The sequence below is a fragment of the Hyla sarda genome, chromosome 4 (genome assembly GCF_029499605.1).
Source record: "Hyla sarda isolate aHylSar1 chromosome 4, aHylSar1.hap1, whole genome shotgun sequence".
NCBI classification, from domain to species: Eukaryota; Metazoa; Chordata; class Amphibia; order Anura; family Hylidae; genus Hyla; species Hyla sarda.
This window is the reverse complement of record NC_079192.1, coordinates 214,566,992-214,581,513: the sequence shown is the minus strand read 5'-3', so window position 1 is coordinate 214,581,513 and position 14,522 is coordinate 214,566,992. Positions and strand designations below refer to the sequence as shown.

The 14,522-nt window shown below is 40.8% G+C and overlaps 1 protein-coding gene across 18 annotated transcripts in view; it reads left to right on the top strand.

Moving 5' to 3' along the window:
* Positions 1–14,522, top strand: part of PHTF2 (putative homeodomain transcription factor 2) — a 131,591-nt gene that overhangs the window by 74,062 nt on the left and 43,007 nt on the right. For 12 of the 18 annotated variants that reach the window (XM_056573447.1, XM_056573442.1, XM_056573453.1 and 9 more), the window contains 3 exons: positions 3,759–3,815; positions 11,482–11,551; positions 12,352–12,510. In XM_056573447.1, coding sequence (XP_056429422.1) covers positions 3,759–3,815; positions 11,482–11,551; positions 12,352–12,510 — 286 coding nt within the window. The remainder of the gene's footprint in view (positions 1–3,758; positions 3,816–11,481; positions 11,552–12,351; positions 12,511–14,522) is intronic. The other 6 variants (XM_056573455.1, XM_056573454.1, XM_056573458.1 and 3 more) reach the window with 1 other exon arrangement.

Sequence of the window (14,522 nt, the reverse complement as noted above, 5' to 3'; positions counted from 1 at the left end):
AATTTTGTGTCAAATTAATCCTGTCTCTTATAAACTTCTTCTTCCTCCTTCTCTTCGTATCCCTAATGCCTTTCACGTCTCTCTTCTCAAACCACTCATCCTCAACCGTTTTTCTCCCAAATCTGTTCCTCCCACTCCTGTTTCCGGCTCCTCGGACGTCTTCTCGGTCAAGGAAATTTTGGCTGCCAAAAAGGTCAGAGGGAAAAATTTTTTTTTAGTAGACTGGGAGGGTTGTGGTCCTGAAGAGAGATCCTGGGAACCTGAGGACAACATCCTTGACAAAAGTCTGCTCCTCAGGTTCTCAGGCTCCAAGAAGAGGGGGAGACCCAAGGGGGGGGGGTACTGTTACGCCGAGCGCTCCGGGTCCCCGCTCCTCCCCGGAGCGCTCGCTTCACTCCCTCCGCTGCAGCGCTCCGGTCACGTCCTCTGACCCGGGGCGCTGCGATCCTGCTGCCAGCCGGGATGCGATTCGCGATGCGGGTAGCGCCCGCTCGTGATGCGCACCCCGGCTCCCCTACCTGACTCGCTCCCCGTCTGTTCTGTCCCGGCGCGCGCGGCCCCGCTCCCTAGGGCGCGCGCGCGCCGGGTCTCTGCGATTTAAAGGGCCACTGCGCCGCTGATTGGCGCAGTGGTTCCAATTAGGGTTTTCACCTGTGCACTTCCCTATATTACCTCACTTCCCTTGCACTCCCTTGCCGGATCTTGTTGCCTTAGTGCCAGTGAAAGCGTTCCTTGTGTGTTCCTTGCCTGTGTTTCCAGACCTTCTGCCGTTGCCCCTGACTACGATCCTTGCTGCCTGCCCCGACCTTCTGCTACGTCCGACCTTGCTTCTGCCTACTCCCTTGTACCGCGCCTATCTTCAGCAGCCAGAGAGGTGAGCCGTTGCTAGTGGATACGACCTGGTCACTACCGCCGCAGCAAGACCATCCCGCTTTGCGGCGGGCTCTGGTGAAAACCAGTAGTGGCTTAGAACCGGTCCACTAGCACGGTCCACGCCAATCCCTCTCTGGCACAGAGGGTCCACTACCTGCCAGCCGGCATCGTGACAGCCATCATTTTATTATGATATATAATGCATACCTATCCTGTGAGGCACACACATGATCCGGACCATTTTAGTGCATAATATTTCTCATTTACAGTTATATACCATGACATTCATTACTTTTATTCTTCTTTAAGCAGCTTAATTAGTAGATTGGTTGTATGTTCACATAGGACTTGATTTTAAGGGAGGAAAAAGAGAAAATTAACACAGAAGCACGATTTACCTTACAATATTTCTGGTATGACTGATATAGAAGTATCTGTGCTGTAAAATGAGAAACCATTGTCAAGTAATATCAAATGTCAAGTTGGCTCACAGGGTCTTGTACTGACACACATGATGAATTTCGCAGTGGTTTTTATGCATCCAGTCATGGCAATTGGTAGATTCCTAATTTTATATGGTTTAAACCTTTGCACTTCTTCTCATTAAGCTAAAAAGAGTATTTTTTGGGGGGTATTTTTTTATTTTAATTTTTTACTTTTAAGGAAAGAGTAAAGCCCACATGCTGGTAGTTGTCGTTTTGCAGCAGCTGAAGTGCACACTGGTTGCCGGCTGTTTCAAAACTACAAATTCCAGCATGCCCGGACAGCCTTTGGGCATGCTGAACGTTGTAGTTTTGCAACAGCTGGAGGCACCTTTGTTGTTAAAAACTCGCTTATAGCAGTAGGTATTTCAGTCTCGTGATTCTGAATTTTATTAAAATTTTGAATTTGATGTAAGGCTCGCCACGCAGGCAGGGCCAATATTTGGTGCAGTTAGCTCTGTCCCTATGGTAGGGGCTAATATCAGGCTGCAGAAAGGCAAGAGTGAGGCCAGTTTCTAGGAACTGCATAGAGATCTGCACTTACGTATTAGTTCCTAATACCGGTACCTGCTTAAACACTGCACCCGCCATCCCTGTTCTATATAGTAGGTGATAGGCAGACATTCTGGAGTGAGCCTGAAGCTGGTGAATTGGCCTCACTAATGCCTAGCTGACAGAGCCTATGCCAGTTGTTTGGATATTGAATAGCATAGAGAATACAGGTTAGCGTAAATCCACACTAGATTTGCTGCAGATTATGTGGAAGTTTACTTGGCAGATCCAAAGCAGATTACAGTACGTTCAAAGTAAGTGGAATTTTTGGAATCTCCTCTACACACAGTGAGTGCTTTCCTGACAGGAATAGCCCGGCAGTTCGGTTTTTCCAGTCTACAGCATGTCAATTTGTGGTTTTATTGCAGATTTTTCCAAAATAAATAAATGGGGATGGTAAAATTTGCACCAAGTCTGCAACAAAACCTACACAGATTTTTGTGTGGATTTTCTGCAGCAAAGTGGTTGCAGTTGGGGATCGACCGATAAAGATTTTTTTTATACCGATAATCTGTGAACTTTGAGGCCGATAGCCCATAATTTATACCGATATATTCCGGTATAAGTTTACGGCTATTTCTCCCCCAAAAACCCCCACCACACCCCTGCAGCGCACAGCAACAGCGCAGGACGCCGCAGGAGCCAGAAGTAGCACGGCCCCCGGGAACAGGTAATTATAAAACCAGGGATGGGGGAGGCAATGGGGCAGCGGTCGTCTTTGGCCTGGGGGCTGGGCATTATCGGCAAGATAATTTCCGATACCGATATAATCCAAAATCGTGATTATCGGCCGATAATATCAGCCAAACCAATAATCTGTCGATCCCTAGTTACAACCCCATGTAACATCACAGATGTGGGAAGACAAGACTTTTGAGTACAGTTTTATGTAGTTATCTATAGCACACTATAGATAACACACAGAGATAAGTAAAAGGAGACTGATTTTGCCCAGAGAGACAAATCTATTTTTATGTTAAAAACCCTGGAAATTACTTTAAAACCGCTAATAGCATTTTTTTGCAGTTATGGTATCAAATTGAATCTATAGAAAACCTCTTTATTGTTAGACAATTATGTTTAGTTGTATTAAACATTTATGCAGTTGTGATATTACTTTATAACTGAAAATAGTTTGTCTTTCGAAGCACATGAATTTAAAATAGAACCAAAACTGACAGCGATTCACTTGCACTAAATCCAATACATGGGGGTTCCGATGCAGAACCAGATTAAAATGAGAAATAACTTACCCGGATCAGTGGTCCATTTCCAGACATAGACCATTTATTATCCGGTATTGCTAAAATGTTAATCACACTCTTCAGGGATGTTGGGTCCCACCTCTGTTGGGCAAAGCGGGCGATTAACATATTAACAATGGCTGACTGCTAATGCCTGGTATATCTCCAAAACCAGATTGGCTTTTTTGCATTATGCAATATTGCCTTTCCTCAGTTATGTTAGTAGCTGTCTAGAACAAGGATATGTAATGTAATAAGGAAGTTCCTTCTGTGAAAATGTGAAGCATATTGAATACAAATGGTTTTTATTTTAGATCATGGCATTAAAGCCTACATTTTGTTGGTAATAGAGCTTAATGTATTCCATTATAATTTAATGGCAACTCTCGGCTGTAGGTGTTCTATTTACAGCTATCTCATCTACTGGTTTATTTATGAAGTTCATGTTGTAAAGTTACCCTTTAATTCACTATGTATGTTCAGAGCCTATGGTTTAATATGTATTAAAACTGTTACCATAATGTTGTCATTGTTGATAATCCTCCCCATTTAGTAAGAGGTTTAACTCTCAATGATGTGGTTTTTTTTTTTGTTGTTTTTTTTTTAGATTGGAGCTTATGACCAACAAATATGGGAGAAATCTGTGGAACAAAGGGAAATCAAGGTAAATATGCATCCGCTTATTTATTTATTTGAGAAATATATTTTATTGAGTTTCAAGACTGGTTACAGAAAGTAATATGAAGTATTTTGTACATGGGATCTAGAGACATATATAAAATAAGGCACACAACAGGGTAATACAGGTATCATTAAGTCAAAGTACAATATCCGTATACCAGTCATTAGAGATGAGCGACGTTACAGTGATTCGATGCGTCACGAACTACTCGGCTCGGCAGTTGCTGACTTTAGCCTGCATAAATTAGTTGAGCTTTCAGGTGCTCGGGTGGGCTGGAAAAGGTGGATACAGTCCTACTAGTAATAAAACATAGCAATACAAATCAAAACATAACCTTGGAAAACATAACATAAGCTGCACAGAACTTGGTTCTTATTAGATGTGTAACGTAAGATCAAAATTCTCAAGATTGCTGAGATAGAATCGGTATAATAGTGCCTGTCCGGAGCAATGGGTATCTAACCAAATAAGAAAATGTAAAAGATTTATGCTAAACCTTAAGACACTTTCAATGTACCTAGGGCACCCAATAACTTGTTAATATACCATTCAGTATGTATGAAGTGTTTCATCAGATACACTCTTATACACTTTAAAACATAAATAAAGGGTTATCTGGCAGTGGCTAAAAAAAAAAAAAATTGCAGGGGAATAATGTAGTAATGTAATGTAGTCTCACTAGGTCAGTTTTTCTAGCTATCCACAGGATCCCTGGGAACTCTGGAATGGGGCCCCTCTCCCCACTGAGCCAGCCCTTACATTCCGAGACACACTATTTATAGCTGTGATAGGCCACTCAGCCAATCACTGGCCACAGCAGTGTCCTGCCATAGCGGGTGGTTTGCAGAGTGGGCCATCACTGCCTAGACCAGTTTGTGTCAGAAGGTGGGTGGCAAAGCGATGGGGATGTTTTTTTTATAAACTAGAAAAACTTGTTAAGCTGGGTGGTGCAGTCACCTTTGCAACTGTACTATGCAAAGCGAAGTTCCATGCAAGAGTCCCTTACTCTGCAACTATACCACCCTGTGTGACCTGCATCTCTCCGCACTGGAGCTGAAGATTGGGTGGACTCAAACTTTGTACTCACACTTTAACCTGTCAAGAAAGAAGCTGGCTCACAGGACGATATTGGCTGTTGGGTTGGTTTTACCAGATAGTCTTGTGATACTACTTGACTGGTAAAAGCACACAAGCAGTATTTTTACTTAATCATACCTAGAGTGTGCTGCGTAATAGGAAAATATCTACAACTAGATTTCATATCATACATTGCTCGACTTCTATCCAAATTTCATGATGGTTAAATCAGTATAACACATTGGGGCTTATTCTTTTGTAATAATAACCTTTTATTAGTAGAAAAAATAATCTAACACAAAGTTCCCAAAGTAAGCAAGGTGATCTAGTTAAAATTCCTCTTGTCAACAGTGTAGATTTCAGGAGGAGGTACCACTCAATATATTTTGTACATTTTTCAGTAGAGTAATTCCACCCCTTCCCTATACCGGTTCTGCTGACAGTACATTATCTCTCCATGGCATTTGGACGGGCAGAATTAGAATGTCAGTTCCACTTGCCCTGCATGAGAAATAAAACTCTCTCTCTCTCTATAGGATTTAATGTTTTATGCTCATCACAGGCTGGATGTGTAGGGAGAATAAATCTGTCCACACACTAGAGATTTAGACACCCGTAAGGCCAATTTGATGTATTTTGCTGCCTGTCCACGCATATATAGGCACACATCAGTGGAAAAGTCAACTTGATGTGTTATATTCTTGTAGTCATTGCCGATACTTAGCAAAATTGTTCCTGACAAGTGACAGATGGGCACAAAGTGGCATGTTCCAATTCATTGCATCATTACTTCATCATCAGAAGCCCAGAAGTGCGCAGAGCAAGGCCGAGACCAATATGCCATTGCGTTCTCATGCAGAACAACTACCTCCATGAACCCACTGGGAATGAAGTCATTCAGCTGTCATTTAATATCTCTAGTGTAAGGCCAGTTTAGTGTGGTAGTACTTGTAACTTCATACAATATCATTCTATCTATGGTTATATGACTTATCATTACATCACAATTAGCTGCATAAAAGTTGCCCTCTTTTTGTCAAGTTCCATGGGCATGTTTATATAAATATATATGGTGTATAGTATATTGGTCACAGCATTTACTATGAACTTTTTAACTCACGATAATTTATTCTTTGATGGTATTTTTTATGATTGTATACAGTTCATTAGACTGGTAAGTCTAAATGCATAGTGTGAATTTTGTGGTGTCTAACTGGAAATGACTTGTATCACTATTAAGTACTACTCCAAATCAGTTATACCTGAAAATCTGTTATTGTATTTCTATGCCTCTAACACTGTCTGCAGTTTGATAATGTGTGAATTCCTCTGAGAATGTATTACTGTTTGTTTTTGGATAATTGCATGTTAGACTACAGAAACCATTTTTAATCCAGTTGCCTATATAAAACAAGAGGCAAATGTCTAGGTTATAGGTGCCCAACCTGTCTCAGCCTGGATTCCAGATACAGAGAACACCATTGTTCTGCTTCTAAATTTCCCTTTGCTTTAAATGCAGCAAACGGTGTAAAACGTATTACATTCATGACCGATACAACTTATGTTCTCCCATTTGGGCTCTTGGCTTACACATTGGATACCTCTGATCTAGGTGATCTGACTTGGTTTCAGGTCTGCATTACTACAAGACCCACTAACTGTAGTTACCATGCACATTACGTGTGAGTGTCCACATCATCAGTCTCTTGAGGCTAATAGGAGTGTTGTACGCAGCATGTGTGTTTTCTCCACAATGCATGATGTGTATGAAGGATTTAATGGCTATTTTATGCATAGGTATTATATATGTACAAATGACTGCATTATAAATAATGTTCATTTGTTGTGATACAATCTTTCACATACATTCATGTTGTTCTATAGCTATGTTGTTACATTCAAACACAGATGGATGACCAGCGCAGGTAGATACAGAACGGTGCTCTTTATTGCGTTAAAACGTCAGTACATGTAAGACATAGGTGCACGTGACGCGTTTCGGCCCTGGCGTCGGGCCTTAGTCATAGGGCTGAAACATCGTTCTGTATCTACCTGCGCTGGACATCCTTCTGTGTTTGAATTTGCATATTCGGGCGTTGCCCATGCCAGTCCGGGCGCTGCGGGCTTGGGAAGTGAGCTGGATATCACCACATTATGTTGTTACATTGTATATTTATTCACTACTTTTAAAGAAAGATATCAATGTTGGGAATAGGCTATTTGTAAAGTAATAAGGCATGTCAGACAGTATGCAGTGATGTATGTTTACAGTTCGGGATTGACTGGAATCTGTCATCAGCATCACCCACGCTAACCTCTTGATATAGGCTTGTAGTGTGGGTGATAGTATTTTTTATTTTTTTTTAAATAAATAAATGGGGATAAAGTAGCTCGGTGCATGCAGGGATTTCCCAAGCCACAAGTGCACTGTGACGTCCTACTGACATTCTTATAGTAAACGCCCTCCTGCTCTGCTTGCGAGAGAGATCTCACAGGGGAGGAGGATCGGCACAGGACTATTTCACTTCAAATCACCTGTCAACAACAATTGCGCAAGTGAAATCTCTGTCTTCGAGTGAGATTTCACAAAAGAGGACGTTAACTATGAAGATCCAGGTCTCACATCATGGTGCATTTAGTAGTTTGGGAACACCCCTGTGCATCTACCTCATTTGCATAACCAGAAGAAGAATAACAGAAGAATGACTGTTTATTGTAGGTCATGACAGGTTTTCTTTAGGGTCTATACACACGTACAGTATCCTGTTCATATTTCATGTGCAGGATTTGAAGCTGCAGATTTTATGCTGCAGAGTTCAGTGTAAATAAATAACTGCACACAGCTTCAAATCTGCAGTATCAAATCCTGCGCATGAAATATGCACAGGATACTGTATGCGTGAATGCACCCTAAGGGCTCGTTCACACAGGCGGATCCACAGCGTAAAATACTCTGTGGATCCACACGTGTGAATGAGTCCTTAGGGTGCGTTCACACGTAGTATTTTTGCTGCAGATTTTGCAGCCCATTAACTTCAATGGGCAACAAAATCTGCTGAAGCAAATCTGCAGCAGAAAATATGCACGTGTGAACGCACCTATAAGGTAAGATCACACGTGCCGTACTTTGCGGCATTTTTACTGCTGCATATGTTCCTACCCATTGACTTCAATGGCTAGAAAAATACGCTACAGCAAATGTGCAGCAAAATACAGCACGTGTGACCCTATCGTTAGGATGTATTCACACCTAGAGTATCCTGTGTTTGTTTGATCCACATGATTTGAAGCTGCAGATTTTATGTTGCAGAGTTTAATGTAAAGTAAATGACTGAACACAGCTTCAAATCCTGGCATTAAATATGCCTAGGATATTGAACATGTGAATAGACCCTAAAAAAGGTTTAAATGGGCACTGTTCGATTCAAAAACTTTTTGTTTGTTTTACATCTTGGCAAAACATTATGCTTTCTAATATACTTCATAACATTTGATTTCCTTTTTATAGAAATCACGAATTATAAAATAAAGTTTTTGTATCGGACAGTACCTAAAGGACGACTTTGCAAAATTCCAGTTCTGTTAGCAGTGTTCTCTTGCTGCTGCTGTAGAAATGACCTTACTGAAAGGAATCCTAAATGCAGTGCAGTATTTAGTTGTCTTTTGCCAGTATGCCTCTATATGGGCTTCATCAGATGCGCAGTTGCTATTTCTTGTTAAAAGAAATTATAAAAACAATTTCAGCAGTGATCCCTTTAAAACATTTTCCATTTAAAATACCTTTTTGCGATACTGTTTTTTTTTCTTTTCTTTTACTTGCACTGCAGTACTCTGCTCCTAAAGCCTTTATTTCTATTCGTCCTACGCTTTCAGGTTCCAGAATATAATGTTTGAACTGCAGAATTGGCTAAAATACTGTAACAGTAGAGCAGTAGGCCAGTACATAGGTGTGAGGGCTGCTTGATTCTCTATGGTAATTCGCTAAAAGTGGATAGCTGCTCACAACCCCCATGGGCACTCTTAAAGGCTACTAACCCTGAAAGATCGCATCTGTTAAGTGACCCTGAAGCTGTCGACCTCTCTAGATACTATTGTACACCACTGGCAGCACGGATGCTAAATTAACATATTGTAGTTCTCTCCGGGGTTACTTTATTTTTCTTCTTTTTTTTATTTATTTATTTTTATTTTTTTGGTGATAAAAGTTAGACCATCTACACACCTGGGGGACCTTAACAGTTAGTTTTTAATAAGCAGGATAGCCTCCATATACATATATACACATCATGGCAAGCTGCAGACGTTACTGAATGTGTATACTGTTATACATAATGAGCAGCGGTCTGCCTTTAATCATTGTGATTCAGGTATCTTAGGCTATACCTGCTTTTTCAATCACTTGGTGTGCGAGTTCAAAATTGAAAATAAAGTACAAACAAGTGGTGTAGGAAAATAGGGTTTTGTTGGACCACCTTCTCAGTTGGTCTATGAGTAAATAAGTTAAAGACCATTCCCTTTTTTGCTTTGTGTTGTTTATACCAGCAGTTCTATTGGAAGTGGCTAGCGACCCACAAGAAGGTTGGGGGCCTCTATAGCTTAGAGTATGGTCTTGCACATGTATCAGATTTGTTGTTACAAATACACTGCTCAAAAAAATAAAGGGAACACTTAAAGGGGTACTCCGGTGGAAACCTTTTTTTGTTTTTTTTTTTTGTTTTTTTTTTGTAATCAACTGGTGCCAGAAAGTTAAACAGATTTGTGAATTATTTCTATTAAAAAAATCTTAATCCTTCCAGTATTTTTTTACGGGCTGTATTCTACAAAAGAAATGCTTTTCTTTTTGGATTTCTCTTCTATCACGACCACAGTGCTCTCTGCTGACCTCTGCTGTCCATTTTAGGAACTATGCAGAGCAGCATATATTTGCTATGGGGATTTTCTCCTGCTCTGGACAGTTCCCAAAATGGACAGCAGAGGTCAGCATAGAGCACTGTGGTCGTGACAGAAGAGAAATCCAAAAAGAAAAGCAACACAATGTATCTCCAATGCAATCACGCTTCTGTGAAATCACACTGTTCACTCAGGAAGCAACATTGATTGACAATCAATTTCACATGCTGTTGTGCAAATGGAACAGACAACAGGTGGAAATTATAGGCATTTAGCACGACACCCCCAATAAAGGAGTGATTCTGCAGGTGGTGACCACGGACCCATTCTCAGTTCCTATTCTTCCTGGCTCATGTTTTGGTCACTTTTTAATGCTGGCGGTGCTTTCACTCTAGTAGTAGCATGAGACAGAGTCTACAACTCACACAAGTGACTCAGGTAGTGCAGCTCATCCAGGATGGCACATCAATGCGGGCTGTGGCAGGAAGGTTTGCTGTGTCTGTCAGCATAGTGTCCAGAGCATGGAGGCGCTACCAGGAGACAGGCCAGTACATCAGGAGACGTGGATGAGGTTATAAGTGGGCAACAACCCAGCAGCAGGACCGCTACCTCCGCCTTTGTGCAAGGAGGAGCAGGAGGAGCACTGCAAAATGACCTCCAACAGGCTACAGATGTGCACGTGTCCACTCAAATGGTCAGAAACAGACTCCATGAAGGTTGTATGAGGGCCCGACATCCACAGGTGGGGGTTGTGCTTACAGCCCAACACCATGCAGGACGTTTGGCATTTGCCAGAGAACACAAAGCTTGGCAAATTCGCCATTGGTGCCTTGTGCTCTTCACAAATGAAAGCAGGTTCACACTGAGAACATGTGACAGAGTCTGGAGACACCTTGGAGAACGTTCTGCTCCCTGCAACATCCCCCGGCATGACCGGTCTGGTGGTGGGTCAGTAGTGGTGTGGGGTGGCATTTCTTTGGGGGACCACACAGCCCTCCATGTGCTTGCCAGAGGTAGCCTGAGAGACCATATGCTGGTGCGGTTGGCCCTGGGTTACTCCTAATGTAAGACAATGCTAGACCTCATGTGACTGGAGTGTGTCAGCAGTTCTGCAAGAGGAAGGCATTGATGCTATGGACTGGCCCGCCCGTTCCCAAGACCTGAATCCAGATGAGCATATCTGGGACCTCATGTCCTGCTCCATCCACCAACGCCTCGTTGCACCATAGACTGTCCAGGAGTTGGCGGAGGCTTTAGTCCAGGTCTGGGAGTACATCCCTCAGGAAACCATCCACCACCTCATCAGGAGCATGCCCAGGCATTGTAGGGAGGTCATACGGGCACGTGGAGGCCACACACACTACTGAGCCTCATTTTGACTTGTTTTAAGGACATTACATCAAAGTTGGATCAGTCTGTAGTGTAGTTTTCCACTTTGATTTTGAGTGTGACTCCATACGCAGACCTCCATGGGTTGATAAATTTGATTTCCATTGATTTTGTGTGACTTTATTGTCAGCACATTCAACTGTAAAGACGAAATTATTTCATACGATTCGTTTGTTCATTCAGATCTAGTATGTGTTATCTTAGTCTTCCTTAGTAGTTTTTTTGAGCAGTGTATGTTTATTTCACTTGAGAAAAAGCTTGGTTGGTGATTTAGCTTTTTTGTTTTGCACAGGGTTTAAGAAACAAGCCAAAGAAAACTGGGCATGTAAAACCAGACCTGATTGACGTGGATCTTGTGAGAGGTATAGTATGGAACAGTGGTTTTTTTCCTCATCCTTCTACAATGTGATAATGTTACCATTATTGGCTTAAATTACCCTATGATCACAATGGAAAAAGAATGTCAGACGAGTTCAGGCTAATAGGAGGTTTCACAAACTGTCCTCACATGCCTTACAGGTGACACGATGCACGGCATGTGCTGTATTTGTCTTATTGTTTGAGGTGGTAGCAATGGTAACATCCTACCTGTCATAATTTGTCATCACCATGACGTTTCTATAGGTGAAGAATATGGGACAGTATGTTCCATAGCACAATACTTATAAGACATTACAGAGCAGACATTCATCTGATCAGTTATTTATACCTGTACTTTTGACTAAATAAAACAAAATCACTTGTATTTAAACTCTAAATCAATACACATAATAGCTGCTTTCCTGTATTACTCCTGCATGGTCCCTTTAAATGAATATTATGCTTACATTATGATACAGAATTTAGCATATAGTTGCATAACTATTATAGAACCCATAGTTGAGTAATTCCAAGCTTGGCTTTTCCCACTCATGAAAATATATTTAGAGAGGTTACATACATATATTATACTATATTATATTATAAAATTGCTCTAGTCAGTCTCTTGAATGTGCTGAAGATGACGCAAAATGATCAGTAAATATTTAGTTCAGGATAAGTATAAATATATGTATTTGTATAGTACAAAATCACTGAATCATTGCTTGGTCTTCATAACCTTAACTTGAATAAATTCTGGGCTGAAGTCTTTATTCAGTTATGCAATTTTTCTTTTCCAAAGGGTCTGCATTTGCGAAGGCAAAACCAGAAAGTCCATGGACATCTCTTACAAGAAAAGGAATAGTTCGAGTTGTATTTTTTCCATTTTTCTTTAAATGGTGGCTTCAAGTAACCTCAAAGGTCATTTTCTCATGGCTGCTTCTACTATATCTCCTTCAAGGTAGTTGTATACCCACTATATATTTAGTTCCCTTATTTTTGTTTTAATTAGTATTATTTACAGTTCTCTGCTTATGGCTTGTACACTTTGCCTAGTTTACTTCACAGGAAAAACCTTCACCATGTCCTTGTGCTTTAAAGAAGTACCACGTCACTTTGGAAACACATTATTAATGTACTTGGGTCCTTCTCTCCAGTAGAATTCCTTGTGCTCAAGCAGAAATTATACAGATAATGATACAGACAATATTTATTTAGTTTAGTTATGATTACTTATGAAGCCTTTACAAGCAAAGATATGATGCCTTGTGTAAATGTTGTATTAAATAAACAAAATATTATAAGTTAATGCTCTGTTCACTATGATGCATAGGTTTCTATTTGATGAAAAGATTTGAACTGCAGGCTTCTGTTGATCGTTGTAACATTTTTGACTACGATTTAAATACTAAACTAAAATCAAAATGCCTGGTGAAAGAACCTTATGCATTTATGTAAAACAAATAGTAGTTTTATAGGGCTTTTCCTTAGCTCCATTCATATGCAGCTTTGGGAGTTCCCTTCCAAAGGAGGTCCCAGCACGTAAACCACGTTTATAGAGGCAAAGCCCCTGTAAGGGTCTATGCAGGTCATGATGATAAATTTCCTTTAACCTAAGTTTCCACTTGGTTTTTTATCTGGCAGTTTTTGGTATACTGCCACTGCAGATTTGAAGAAATGGATCCATAAGGGAGAATTGTAAGTCCTTCCTTTATATGTCCTACTTTTTTTTTTTATACACTTCTGGCTTTGGCTCAAAAACTGCAGTTGCAGTTTTTTAAAAAAACTGCCAGAAAAAAAACCAAAGTAGAAACTTAGCCTTAGGGTGTATTCACACGTACAGGATCCTGTGCATATTTGATACGCAAGATTTGAAACAATCAATTAACATTGAAATCTGAAGCATCAAATCCTGCGCATGTAAATAGAGCCTAAAGGGGTTTTTCAAAGAAATGTAAATACGTTAGTATTGCCTCCCCCTGCATTAAAACACTAAAAGCTGGCGTAATTCCCCTGCTCCCCTGTTGCTGCAGCTGTCAGATCTTACAGTCTCTGCTCTGGTCCTATCCTGCTCCCTTCTTAGCTCTGTGATAGGGGCATGTCATCCGAAGCTGGCAGAAAGAGCACAGCTAGGACAGCAGAGGGGGAGGGAAGTGTGCGTTAATTTGTTTTAGTTTTTTCAATTTTTGTTCTGATTTGTCATCATTACTCTTATTGCTTTAAAGCAGGTGGAGGCATATACTAAACTTTTTAAAAAATTCCCTGGAAAAACCCTCTTGCAGGTGGGGTATACAGGGCACTGGCATAGTAGCAGAAATGTATGCTGACACATAACAATTTAAAGGTGTACTCCTGTGAAAAAAGTTTAAAGGGGTTATCCACCATAAGGTGATTTTAGTATGTACCTGGCAAACAGTAATGGACATACTTAGGAATGATCTGTGCTTGTCTTAGGGCTAAATGGCTATGTTGTGAGTCCACCATAACATTGTGGCTAGCTTTTTGTGAACTGGTATTTCCTGTTTTGAGTTTTTTTTCCTCCCTCCTACACATCAGCCACCCCATCCATTGAAACATAAATGAGCTGCATCCATGCAAAAGACCTGTGGTTTTCAGAGTGCCTACAGCTGTTGCATTAGTTGCAGATTGATCCCTCTCCTACCAAGCAATCGCTCCACCCATTGAAGAAGACATGCTCCCTGTCATCAGCTGACTAGTGAGGTCAGGTCTCGGCCGCATTGCAAACTCGGAAAAATCTGAGACAAGTCATTTTGAATGCTGTTAAAAATAAATATTGGGGTGAAAAAATCACATAAGAATTGATAGAAAACCTTCATACACAGGTACAGACACTATATTATGAACTACACTAACTTTACAGCCCCTGTAGCATAGTCAAATAAATAAATCCTTAGAAATAACCTTTTAAATTTACCTACAGAAATGTTTTCTTTCCAGGAGTCCCAAGGCAGT